At 35.5% G+C, this 13,818-nt stretch overlaps 1 protein-coding gene across 1 annotated transcript in view; it reads right to left on the reverse strand.

The window, feature by feature from the left end:
* Positions 1-13,818, reverse strand: part of ADGRA3 (adhesion G protein-coupled receptor A3) — a 51,369-nt gene that overhangs the window by 17,476 nt on the left and 20,075 nt on the right. Inside the window, exons 3-9 of the mRNA XM_072335785.1 lie at positions 12,790-12,861; positions 11,441-11,512; positions 10,684-10,755; positions 8,910-9,070; positions 8,216-8,429; positions 7,100-7,264; positions 1,833-2,034 (exon numbers count right to left, since the gene is read on the reverse strand). Of these exons, the coding sequence (XP_072191886.1) occupies positions 1,833-2,034; positions 7,100-7,264; positions 8,216-8,429; positions 8,910-9,070; positions 10,684-10,755; positions 11,441-11,512; positions 12,790-12,861 (958 nt within the window). The remainder of the gene's footprint in view (positions 1-1,832; positions 2,035-7,099; positions 7,265-8,215; positions 8,430-8,909; positions 9,071-10,683; positions 10,756-11,440; positions 11,513-12,789; positions 12,862-13,818) is intronic.

Consider the following 13,818-nt stretch of genomic DNA (forward strand, 5'->3'; position numbering starts at 1 on the left):
ACTCTTCTCCCTTTAAGGAAAAAATGGAAATTTCTGTTTCACTGACGTATACAACTGTCCCTGTACTTTTTAAGCAGATGATAGAAAGTTACCAATTCCAAACATAGAAATTATAATTATGCTTTTAAGAAGCCAGAATACCATTCTGATACCCACATTTTAAATTTCTTAAGACAAAAATGGCAAATTCTTCTATAACTTGAAAAAAATCATACACAGAGCACCACCACGACTTCACATTTCAATGCTGATATTTTCATGTGACAGCCAAAGGATGCACCTCCAAGTGCAAAGAATGCAAAGCTGCACTGCACGAACAGTTAATAGAATCACAGAATCACCAAGGCTGGAAAAGACCTGCAAGATCATACAAGTCCAATCATCACCTACCATCAGTATTTCCTCACTAAATCATACCATTTACTAACATTGCCTGTTAGTACAACAGTACTATACACATATTCAAAGCTTCTTGAATACCTTCAAGTGTCCCTGGGCAGTCTATTCCAGCACGACTACTCTTTCAGAGAGGGAATTTTCCCTAATATCCAACTTGAGACCACTCCCTCTAGTTTTATGGCTTGTTAGGTGGGTGAAGAGGCTCACCCTGACCTTGTCACAAACTCCCTAAGCTGAAATATGCAGCTTTCTCCCTTTTTCCTCCTCCTGCACATCTCACATCACTGTTCACTGATCCTCTGAACCATGGTGGGAAAGTAAAAACTATCAAGTCTGCAGTGGTAAGTAGAGAGGGAGCAAGTTAAAAGCTACCAAGTGGTAAGCAGAGAGGGAGGAAGTCAGCAGCAACCTTCTACAGTGTAGATCGTAACAAAACATTCTCAGATCTCCTTACATCCATTTCACAGGTGTTGGTGATATGACACAACACACCAGAGAACATCAGGCTTAAACCAGAGGGCTCAAGGGTTTATGGAATATTATACAATACAGTGCCTATACATGGAACACTTATGTACACTGTTTTGCAGTGATGTAACAAAAGCATGCATAAACTAGAGATAAGTCTCAAAAAGAGTTTGAAATGGAAATATTTCATAACTATGCTAAAAAAAAAACAACAAAACAACTTTATTTTGATAAGTTCTATCAGATTAGAGAAGTCTTGTTAATTTCCCTAGTTAACTCCCATTATGCACAAAAACAATTATAGGTTTACTGTGTGTATGGGAACCACTGAGTCACAGCCTGAAACACGGATTGATCACCTGAGGCAAGGACTGAGTCAGCCATGGGAGCACAGGTGAAGGCAATTCACCTGTGTGACTGGAAGGGGTGGAGCCTGGCTGCACCTCTCCTGGACCCCACTGAAGGGCTGACTGCCACTGAGGAAATATCTCTTTCTGGAGATCCCTCCTTTGTGAAGCTTTTCATTGCAAGCCTACATTTTCAGATACAGGTGAGCATTCCTTCTCTGTTTGTACCATTGTTATCTCACTACATTACTCTTTCCAACTGTACTTTGTTGACTGTACACAGTGCCAGAGGCTGAGCAGAAATTGTCCGCACTGTAGTAATATAATTACAAAAACTTTTCTCTGTTAAAAATAAAAATGTTTTTTGTAGAATATAGACATGTACCATTCAATTCTCTCTATGCTTTACACAAACACACAAGAATACACTTTTCCTCATGCGTTTAATCTGAGGGCACCCAAAATAAATCACTCTTGACATAAATCTACAGGTTCCACTGTACTCAGAAGACACCCATTTATCATAAATCAGCTAGTCCACTACATGTTTAAAAGAAAAGACAGGCTTCAAAGTCTTTATTTTCATCAAAAATTTGATATTATAGAAATGCAGATTACCTGATTGAACATGTAAAGAACTCGAGTCACATCATTTGCATATTGGCACCTAGAATAATCCTCCTCTGCCCAGTATCCTCCTCTGTCACATCTGCGCCAAGCTCTTCTCTCATCTTGCGAATTGCCAGGATATATCCCACTGCCAGCAGAGTAACGTGTACACAGCAGGTATGCTGTGATGCCTGCCAATGTTCGAGGCCACCTGGGGAGTCAAAAGCAAAAAATACAAATAAAAAAAGAAAAGGAAATTTACATGACAAGTAAATAAAAGGATTAAGCACTACAACATGAAATAAAGAGACACTCAAAATTAAGTATCACTAAACTACTTAAAGGGCCACCTTGGCCCACCTTCAGTATTTTCAAGCTGTTCATATTTGAGCACTATTAACAAAATGAGTACTAATGCTAGCATATTTTTTTCATACTTTCTTGAGTTTGCAGATGATGTGAAAAAGGTGCTCAAAAAATCATACAGTCGTTTGAATTGGAGGGGACCTTTACAAGTCATCTAGTCCAACTCCCTTGCAATGAACAGGGATGTCACACAGCTAGATCACACTGTTCAGAGTCCCATTCAGCCTGACTGAACACCTCTCCAAGGATGGTGCATCCACCACATCTCTGGGCAACCTGCGCAAGTGACTCACCGCTCTTTATTACAATAAACTTTTTTTCTTATATACAATCCAAATATCCCCTTCTTTTCATTTGAAACCATTTCCCCTTGTCCTAGTCACAGGGGATCAAGAGCCTGTCCTCTTATTTCTTGCAGTCCTCCTATAAATACCGAAAGGTTGCTATCAGGTCTCCCCCAAGCCTTCTCTTCTCCATGATGATGTCCCATCCCTTGGATCATATTTGTGGCCCTCCTCAAACAGGCCTCTCTTGCACTTAGGGCTCCACATCCAAATGCAGAACCCCAGGTGAGGTCTCACCAGCACAGAGAAGTGCAGGACCTCCCTCACCCTGCTGGCCATGCTCCTTTTGTTGCAGCCTAGGGCACACTGCTGGCTCGTGTCCAGCTTGTCACCCACCAGTACCCCCAAGTTCTTTTTTGTAGGGCTGTGCTCTATCCTTTAGTCCCAGAGCTTGTATTGATAGAAAGAGTAAATTGCTAACTACTAGCAACAGTTTACAAGTGGTTTTTGCTGTCATTATGTGTTGGTTTTTTTTGTTTTTGTTTTTCTTTTAAATAAAACTAGCCTACTTAATGAAAAAAAAGTACCATCTACATAATTGTTATATACAGTAGCAAGTCCTGCACACATTCTATTTGTCCTGTTTGCATATACTGCATTCATACTAATGCTAAACTGCAGATGAACAGAGGACTACATTCAAAGTGATAAAGAAACAGTGGTAGTAGTACAACCACCAACTCATATCCCAGCCAAACACTTAGCAGTTAGAAATTCATGTGAGAATCAAGTGCTCTCAGTGTTAAGAAATTTGTAAAGGACTCCTTTTACTAACACGACATAGAACTAAGTATTTTAAGGAAGCTTTAATATTCTCCATTTTTCTTCTGTAATTTCATTGTGTCTTTTATCTGTAGATGCTTATTTTTATTTAAGTAAATATAAGAATAAATACAGGAAATTAAACTGCAATACAATAACACTATTGGATTATGTCTGGCCAACTGTTTACAGACTGAACAAATCATGGATCTGGTGGGAAGTGAGGAATAGAAAAGAGAATAACATGCAAGTTAGCCAGAACATGTAAACATGTCTGAAGTCTCTGAAAAGTCTCTGAAATTGCTGTGTGGACAAACCAAAGCATAGTGCAGTAGTACATCTGGGAGAAAGTACAAGTTAAAGGATCAAAAAAAGCTCACAGGGAATGAAGGAAAAACAAAACAAAACAAAAAACCAAAAAAAAACCAAACCCACAAAAAAAAAAAAAAAAGACAAGTGATTACTGAGCTGGTGCAGCTACTAACAACTAGACAACACAGGCCCACCAATATCTCAAATACAGCCAAGACTCAACTTCCAGCACACCAAGAGTATGTTCTCCAGATACACTGACGTGAAGATTCAAAAAACAACCATTTCTCTAAAAAAAAAAAATATAGTTTTCTAAGAGCTGTATTTTTCCAAAGTCTTTTAAGTTGAAGCACAGCTATCTCAGTTTTGACTGAATACACAGCATTACTCCCAATCCTGTCACATGTTGTATGACACATCCTTTAAAACTGGAAAAATATTTTCAATGAAAAAAATAATATATTCAAATCCTTTCATAACTACTCACACTTAGTGCTAAAACATTAGAAATGAGGAAAAAACAAAGTAAAAAAACATTAACTCAAATAAAGTCTTTCAGAAATAGTTTTAATTACTACATTTTGCTATTATATTTCTAAGCGTCATTGCTAAGCTAGAGTCCAGTCCCCCTGCAAAGCAGGCCCCTTCCAACATAAGCCATTTTATGTTTCTATGATAAACTGGATATGAATGGAGGGACAATTAAAGCTTCCATGCTTCCCGCCTTAAGTTCACACATACAGATCAATGCAATTAAGAACAGTCACTGGGAGCACACGATGGGACACCAAGGCCCTTATTGTTTCATTCAGAGCATCCTATGTACAGGCACAGCCTAGCAGTGGGAACTGATTCCAGCTCCAATTATGCTTCCCTAATTCCCTGTTTTTCCATAGTGAATGTTAACCTGAACCATTCTCAGACATGAACTGCTCCACTCCAGTACATCCACGAGGTGAGGCACCTAAGCAAGCCTGGCAGTGTTCACCATTTCTTGTGAGCCATCAACATCTTTCACACTTCAACCAACTGCTAGCAGAACTGCAGATTTGGATTGTATTAACTCTCTTATTTTATCACTGTATATAATTAGGTGCTCAAAATTTATCATATACACATGAAAGTAGATATCTGTGGGAGAAAATATGATTCGTTAGCATTTAAGTACTGTAATTTCATTTCAGGAGAAAAAGATAGACAATGAGGTTACAGAAGCATTCTTTCTTTCATGCATGTTAATTCTATTTTGAAACCATTTATTTCTTTAAGCAGTAACTTTTTGTAATAACGTGTTTTGTTATCATAACTTCATTAGCTTACAGGTGATCTTTTTTAATTATCACATCATGGTAATTCTCTAACTTCAACATGACTATTACAATTTTAACATTAAGCCCACTAACGGTTTTCAAAAGGATAATAATTACATTTCTGACAGACTTCTATCAACTACTAGAGTAAACTTACACTACACACCACAGTTGAAGGATTTACTGAAGCAGAAGCAATAGGTTATATTTTAACATGTAAATTCTATTGTCTATTCATTCATAGACTGTAACATATTTCAGCTAAAGCCTAAAAGGATGAACATAAGAAAAAAAAACAAAACAAATAAACAACAGAAGAAAACATTCCCATGATAAACACTGTTTTCCCCCAATCTGTATGAACTTACGCTGAACTATTATTACTGCACCAAAGACACTGAAGACAAAAATGTCTCCATCGCTACTATATGCTGTCTCATTTCTAAAGGATAAAAATCTAGCTGCCAGTTCTGAAGCTGCTTCCAAGCTAAAATGACTTCCCAGTTCCAACTAAAAAACTATAACATCACATTCACCTACAATCATTTACAACCATCTGCTCAGAACCATTTTCTCGCTAGTCAAAGTCTTATTTCCATATGGCCTCAAAAGTAAAAAATTACCCTTTATTATTACACTACCTAAACTACAAACAGAAGACCGTTATAGTAAACCCAGACAGAGTGAAGCTTTCGATAAGCTGAACATTTCCTGAAATCTTATTTCTTTCCACTGAATTCTAGAGGGGGTAAAGCCTATTACACTGAACAGTCACCAAACAGCACAGGTTAATTTAATGGAAAACACTTTGAAACAGGCTCTTACCATCTGTTTTCACCTCTAATGGCAAATCAAAGAAGAACAATTCACACTTGCATCATAAAAAAAAAATGCATAAGTGATTTAAATAGATGCATATGCCCTTTGATGAATACAGCATCCACCTCTTGACTTTCTTCACCTTTTATCTTAAGCAGGAAGTTCTCATTTGCTAACGCAGTGCTCATCCCCTCAGTATGAGCCAACACAGTGTAAAATGAGGATGTTCAGCGTTTCCTAAATAAATAATTCATTACAATGTGAAAGCAAAACTCTTCAGTAATTTCAAATTGCTTTTGTGTGGCAAGTATACTTAAAAGTTTCTTCCCTTAATAACACTTCCTTAGTACCCAGAAACCCACTACTTCTCTTCTCAAAATCATCCATATGATGAACAAGATGAACTCAACACAAATATTCTGAGTTAGTTCTTCATCTGAATTTTTGCTACAACTGGAGAAGGCCTTCTGCACTTGAAAACTTCTCCTTTTTTCCCCCTATAAACTATGTCCCAGTAATATGCTTTAACTTGCTTTTCATTCCTTAAAATATCTTATTTCTATAGAAAGATGACGACTTTGAAGAACTCTAATGTACATAGAGAAAGGAACAAAAGTTTGTAAATATACATGGAAGATCAGACAGAAGATTAGCATAGGCAAGCAACATAAACAAACACAAATGAAAAGCAGTTGCATTATAGTTAAGAAATCTTACAAATAGTAGTAACAAATTAAGTTGTGACAAACCAATTATGTGTCGAAACTACTGTAGGGAGGTACAACACAGAGTATTATAAAGGGAATTACCTTACATACAGAGAATCTATACAGAAGCTACCTGGCACCTCCAGGAGTAACGTGTTGTTAAGAGTGACCAGCAGCAGAAAGATCAGAAAAGGGAAAACAGGTGAAGAGGTAAGAACAAAAGACAAAATACTCTGCAATATCCAGCACAATGGAATATCAGAGCTAGCTCTGCAGTTCCAAAAGTCGTAAAAAGGAAGCAGCATTCACATTTTCTAATATTACATGTTTCTTACATAGTTATTTTGTTGTATGGGAGCAGAAGTATTTTCAAAATAAAGAGACAACTTGGTGGAAAATTCACCCCCATCAGTACATACTCCAATTAGCAGCTCTTCTAAAAAGTTTTATTCCAAGAGTTTATATATATCAGAATATCATAGTTTACTTTCCATCTATTCCAAAGACTCAAGTTAACAAGATCAGAATTTACTAATTCAGTTGTGTGCACTTCAACATATAATAATCTAGAATAGCTAGAAATCTATTACATATAATTTACAAATGAACATCCAGGTATGTGTCTTTAAGGCAAAACAGTTCAATTAAATACCAACCTGAAATCTCCTTTATTGTTCACAACTCTCTCTGGAGGGCAGTACTGTGCAGAACTTTCTAATACCACAATGTCTACTGTCCTCGTATTATTTCCACGTCTGGTTTGTACGTGGCAGCCCCAATTCCCTGTGGAGCCAGCCTGAATGTTTGAGATTGTCAGTGCACTGGAAAGACAGAATAAGCAAACAAATATCAACAATCTTGCAACAATTTACTTAATTTTTCATCAAAACAAATAAAGCACAGATACACAATGGAAAAAGCAACTAGTTATATAAAACTGGGATCCTGAAAGTTACCCATGAACAACTGCACTGTAATTAACAAAGAAATATTTGCTATTCTTCTAGCTCTCATTTATGCTAAGGCAGGAGAGAAAAAGAAAAGCTACAAGAAAATGCTTCTCAATTTCTGAACAAAGAGATAGGAAGTCCCAATTACCACTGCTCTTAAGAGCTGCTGCAGAAATGTCAAACTAAGATAATTACCTAAGTGCATAATTTGTGATAAAACTCTAATTTACTAATACATTTACTAGATACATAATCACTCTGTAAATGATGAAAGAGTTAAAAATTTGCTTTAAGTGGAATAAATAATACTTATACATATCTAAGTGTCTGTTGGAGAACTTCTGTATTACCAAATGTGGTGTAGTCATAAAGAAGATGGAAGAATTCCATGTGTTTACTTAAAAGACTTGTTTTTGTGATTTTAACATATTAAGACAACAAATATGTCCTACCACAAACTATTATTTAATATTAACTGCATTAGGAAATCTTTATAGTTTCTCAAAATACAATTGCAACAGCCCTGGATAATCAACTCTAACTGTTTCAAACAGGGCTAGGTAGGGGGGGGTTTCAACTGCATGATCTCTAGAGTTCCCTCCTTAATAGGTAGTAACAATGACCAAAACAGTTACTATAAGATTAGTAGTTAATTAATTAGTCGTTAATGTAAGATTAGATAGTTACAGACTATGTACCTGATGGGGAAAGTTTCTGCCTACACATGTTTAGTCTTTGTGGGCCTTACTAGTCCTTGTAATAGTCACCAAATCAGAGCAAGGAACAAGACTGAAGAAATAAAATTCCTCTGCAGACTTTTACCTGGCAATCAGTGAGCAGTTATGAATCATATTTTTTTCAACAAAAATACCCTGGGACTCATCTGTTTCCACAATTTTTCCATCTTGATACCATAAGACTTGCATGTCCTGATCAATATATGAAGCCATACATTGGAAAGGCAGACTGTCTCCTTCAAAAACAACCTGGCGGTGAGATGGAGTCATATAGAAAGACGGTAATTCAAGAGGAGGTTCTAAAATTCAAGAAATAAAAGAACAATTAATAACCAGAAATATGTCACGTAAGCATTTTTCAGAAGAGTAAAAACATTAATCAATTCTGTACTATTGATATAATCACACAGTAAGCTGATGTTTGATGCATCAGAAATTCAAACTCATCACATTCTTTCTCAAAATATATATTCCTTTAAATTCAGAAATATTTTCATAGTCCACATTTAGAAGAATGAATACAAAACAGTGAAAAATATGCCTATGTATTTCTTCATAATTTCATAGAATTAGAATTGAACATTATAGGTAGGCATACATACACGGCAGAATCACAGACTTATTTATGAAAGCAAGCAAGACTGGAAGAGGAATAAAGATGAGTCCTTGGAAAAGTATAATAATTTCATTATCTGAATTTCAGATAAATAAAGTCAGCAAAACATTAACAGAATAGGGAATGAATCAGAAAACAAGGACCAGTTGTCAGAAGTGCTTACCACAGGTTAGAAGCTCTTGCTTAACACCAGTCACTGTCTGCGACTGAAGTGACTTGGGATAGGCACACTTAGTCTCACGAACAGTTATATTTCTTTCCCTTAGCCATTGATGCATCCAGAGTATGTTACAATCACAAAGAAGATAATCAGTCTGAAATTCTCTGCAATGCAAAATGAGTATTCACAGTGATGAAATGGAACACTCAGATGTCTGAAAGCTTTACAGGAACAGCTGCAGATGGCCTAACATAGTCGCAGACGTGCAGGCAGCAGACAACCAAACCCCAGAACACAGCTGCATGGCCTGCTACTATGTGCGGTAGCTGTTCTAACACTTTGCAAGCTGTGGTGTCAACACAAAAGCACATGCCCCCCAGGAAAGTAATCGCCCCCATACAGATAATATGCCATGCCTGTGTATGAAATTTCTAGTAATTTCTTCAGCTGAGGGAGTTTACATTATTTAGCAAACCTAACAAGGAACTCCTTGAATATGCACACTTCAATGGCAAAAGGCTATTATAGCAATCTGATGCTTTAACATTAAAATTCAACAAAAATACAATAATAGCCTCTCGCTTATTTCTCTTACAAGGCACTACTCACACAGCCTTAAAGATTATTCTGCTCTACATGCAAATCATATAAGGTTTTTCACTGATTAATACAATCTTCTACATGTTGCTTAATATTTCCTATTAAAAGCATCAAACAAACCTTCCATTAGTGGCTGTTGCAGTCAGCTAAATTCAAAGAGAGCATTAACAGTCCACCTGTTTAGAAACAGTCAAAATGCACTAAAATGGACCATTTTGTCTACACTGTTTTTATCTCTATTTAAAGTCTAATTTTTATTTTTGCAAAGGTCTGGAGAACAAGAACATCACAGGCAGAGCCCTTGAAATATTAAATCAGCATCCATGTGAAACTATATTTAGTCTTTGTTCACAGGAATTCCACCAGAAATACAATTTTAATAGCAACAGTTATTTTCAGATTGTCTTACCAAATCCGTGATGTTCTTGGATAACACTCTTTTTGTATACAATTTAGAAGGAAAATCAGTAGTAACAGCTTGTTAACAATTAAAAGGAGCAGGAGGAAGAAAGGAAACATTCATTTTTATATACAATAAATTTCCTCAGTATCAAAGCCAGGAATCTGAGTACAGTGGATGAGTAAATGATTATCAGGAAAAAATGCAAGCTAATCATAAGCACTGACAACATTTTAAACTTCCTTTCTTACACAGAACTCAAAATTAAAGAAGAGAAAAATAATGAGTGAGGTTGAGATGTAGCCACCAGTATGTGTAACAAAACTACCATGCTTCAAGGTAAGACTAAGATTTTCCTTAGAAATATTTGTTCTCTTGATTAAAAAAAACAGTGTATGATGTAATTTAAGACAAAAGTAATAAGTTACACAAAGTGAAACTTCCTCAAGCTCTGAAGTTGGTATAAATCTCTTCTCTTACCCCGATATAAGAAATATTGTGCATTTCTGGAAGGTAGTTAAATAGCCAAACATTTGTATGTACATTTTCCATGCACTTACACAGAAAGTATATATATTTTGCTAGTGAGAGTACTCATATAGTGTGAAAATCTCTCATTCAAAATCTGTAATATTATGTAATTCATTTCAGCTATTTTTGGTTCAAACAAAGGGCAATTCCAAGAAAATACAAGCATGCTTCATGAATACAATAAGGGTTTTTTTTTTGGAGAAAAAATGATCACACATTTTAAAATCAGATGCAGTAAGTACTTACAGAGACTTTAGCGAACCAAGATGATCAAATGTTCCCTGCGTAAGTGTAGAAAACAGATTTCCAGAAAGATTTCTAAGAAATAGAAGTAAAATTATTTCAACTCACATTCCAGAGATTGACATTTGAAATTTACATGTATAAAAATTCCCTCCTCAACACAGCATTATTTTTAAAACATACATGATACTATTATAGCACGGTGCTGTAGTTCACACGATTAAGAATCAATTAAAATTTCACAGTCTTGCAAAAAAAAAAAAATAATAATAATAATAATCACTAAAAAAATTGTTTCCGAATAGATTTTTAGCTCAAGAATTTTAAGACTGGAAGGAAGCAAGATTTGATAGCAAGTACTTTACTAAAGCAACAACCAACAAACGTTCAGCCCTGGGTGCATTAAAGGCCAGGCTGGATGTGGCTCTGGGCATCCTGGTCTGGTGGCTGGTGACACTGCACATAACAGGGGCCTGAAACTAGATGATAATTATAGTCCTTTTCAACCCAGGACATTCTACGTTCATTATACATTTCAAGTTCAAGGATAATTTCACTGTTCACAGTGAAGATTATAACTAACATGTTGTAATAACATAACGTTTGTCATAGCAAAACTTAAGTGAAAACTATATTATATATCTCAGGCTCCATGTCTTTCAGTCACTCACTTAAAACACATGAGTCCCACTGAAACAGAGGTTGAACTTGCAGGAGAAAAACGCTTATATGAAATAATATACAACAAAATTATACTCACAGTCTAATAAGATTTACAAGTCCTTTAAATACGTCTGCATTCAGGCAGCCTATTCTGTTATTAGTTAAGTCTCTACAAATAAGAAGAATGTAAAGCATGAGAATAAACTACTTTCAAGATGCCATACAGTCTACAAACCGAATTCTTCTACCTAAAATTCATGAATAATGGAATGTACCATATACACAATCAGGCTTTTCCAGCAAAAAATCAAAAGGCACAGGTGTATGGATGTACAAATGCAGACACATGCAGACCCCATCTTTACCCCATTTCTAAAGCAGTAACGGTTTGCTCAAATGGAGCTAAGAGAGCTTTTAAGTCTCTTCTTACTTAAAAAACTTTGCTTGTTTCACAACAAAGCATATTTTTGCATTTGTACAGTATATTCACGTGCTACTTCAGTTAATTGTTTGACATGCCAAAATATTTATATCAGTTCTTTTAAGACACACAGATGTGATGTCTATATTTATATTAATATATATGACATTATTTATAATGTAGATCTTAAAATTGCCAATAGCTCTTGAACAAAACTTAAGCTTCAAGAAGACCATAGTCAGTCCTTCAGTTTTATTTCTGAGGTTATTAGAAAAGCAATTACAAACAAATCTCACCAGACCACCTAGACAACAACAACAACAACAAACACACGTGACGAAAATATAAGAGGGAAAATGGCAAAATTAAAAAATAAAAATCACTAAGACTTCCATGCTGTAAAAGCTGTTCCAGATATTTGGAAAATTGGAAGTCTAAGAAAAGCTGTCGTGCTGACATCCTGTTTTTCAAGTTTCATCTGAAACAGGTTTTACATCCAAGGTATAAATCCTCCAGAAATGTGTTAATGGAAACATTGGCACAACCTTCAATAATGCAGCATTAGCAGCACTGTTGCTACAGTGTAATATTAATAGCAAGGGACTCAGTGTTCCACTATGACCTTTTGAAGTAAAAAAACAAAACCATGAGAGATTTAACATTCAACAAAGCAACACTTGATGGCATCAAAGATCTGACTGAACATTTACCCAGTGATGTCTGAAGTCACAGAAATACAAAAAGAGAGGAATAATAACACAAGAGAGACTACCAATAAGATCAAGTGAGACTACCAAGCCACAAACAGCAGATGATCTTCTGTCAGATCAAGAACTTCGTTCTTCTATTTACATATAGATGTAAATGTGTATATATTTAGACAGAAAAACTCTCAATATATACACGTTCCATTTTAAAGCATATATATATATACTTTTTAATAGAGAGGTATTTACTTAAGACTTTACTCTCTGAGTTATTTTGTTGTCTATTTTTTAAACTGATAGGCCAGATACACTACTTACAGTCTTTTCAGAGATGAAAGCCCCAGAAAAGCTCCTGGATCTATTGTACTTATAAGGTTGTTCTTAAGGTCCCTGCAGAGAAAAATTAAGACATTACTTTAATCACAAAATACCCATTAAGTATATACATACATGATTCAAGATTACATCGAAATTGTCTCAGATAATTTTCAGACTGCCCTAAAACACCATACAATGCATTTCTCATTTTTCTGATATAATCCTATCTTTCAAAAATTGCAAATCAATATTTTAACCAGAAAGAGGAATATGAACAGCAAACGTGTTACTTGAAATATCCTATCAGTTTGCAGCACAGTAAGGGTACAGTTGAAGACATTTTTACCATAGTATCCAAATAGACTACAGCTGCTCATTTTACATTTGCTCATTATAAAGTACCATGCACTTTAACTTCATGTCATAATGTTCAGTCACATTTTAATACTTCTCCAATGTCTACCAAAAGCAGCAAAACAAGATCCTAAAAATACAGCAGACAACTGAAAGTTTCCATCAACATGACTGGAAAAAAAAACAACAAAGCCCCTGCTGAAAATCCCAAATAAAAGACGGTGAAAACTTGGAGCACAGATTTTCAGATCTTCCATTTTCAGAACAGGAGACCATAGTTATTAATTTGCTTTATTAACTGTTAAGTGACACAGGAGTTGCAGTTCCTAACTTCAGATGTTCTGCAGATACAGTGTAGCTTCAAAGATCACAGAAAGCATCCATCAGCGTTAGCAGTTCTGAACAAACTCTATCACTGCTAAAAATATTTCTGCCTCCTTACCCATCCAATATTTGCACTGTATTATTATTCAAAACTTCTCAGACATTATGACGAGAAAAAGTTTTAATTCCTTTGGTAATATAGGAAACCTTCACAGTTGAAAGCGAATTAGTGAATCCAATTAAAAGCACTGTTTTAGCAAGTTGGAATAGAAAAAAATACTTAAATCTACTGCAACATTAACAATTCTGGCAAAAACAAAAACCCAGTACATGAGGATAGTATGTACCACT

Source organism: Excalfactoria chinensis, chromosome 4 (genome assembly GCF_039878825.1).
Source record: "Excalfactoria chinensis isolate bCotChi1 chromosome 4, bCotChi1.hap2, whole genome shotgun sequence".
Taxonomy (NCBI): Eukaryota; Metazoa; Chordata; class Aves; order Galliformes; family Phasianidae; genus Excalfactoria; species Excalfactoria chinensis.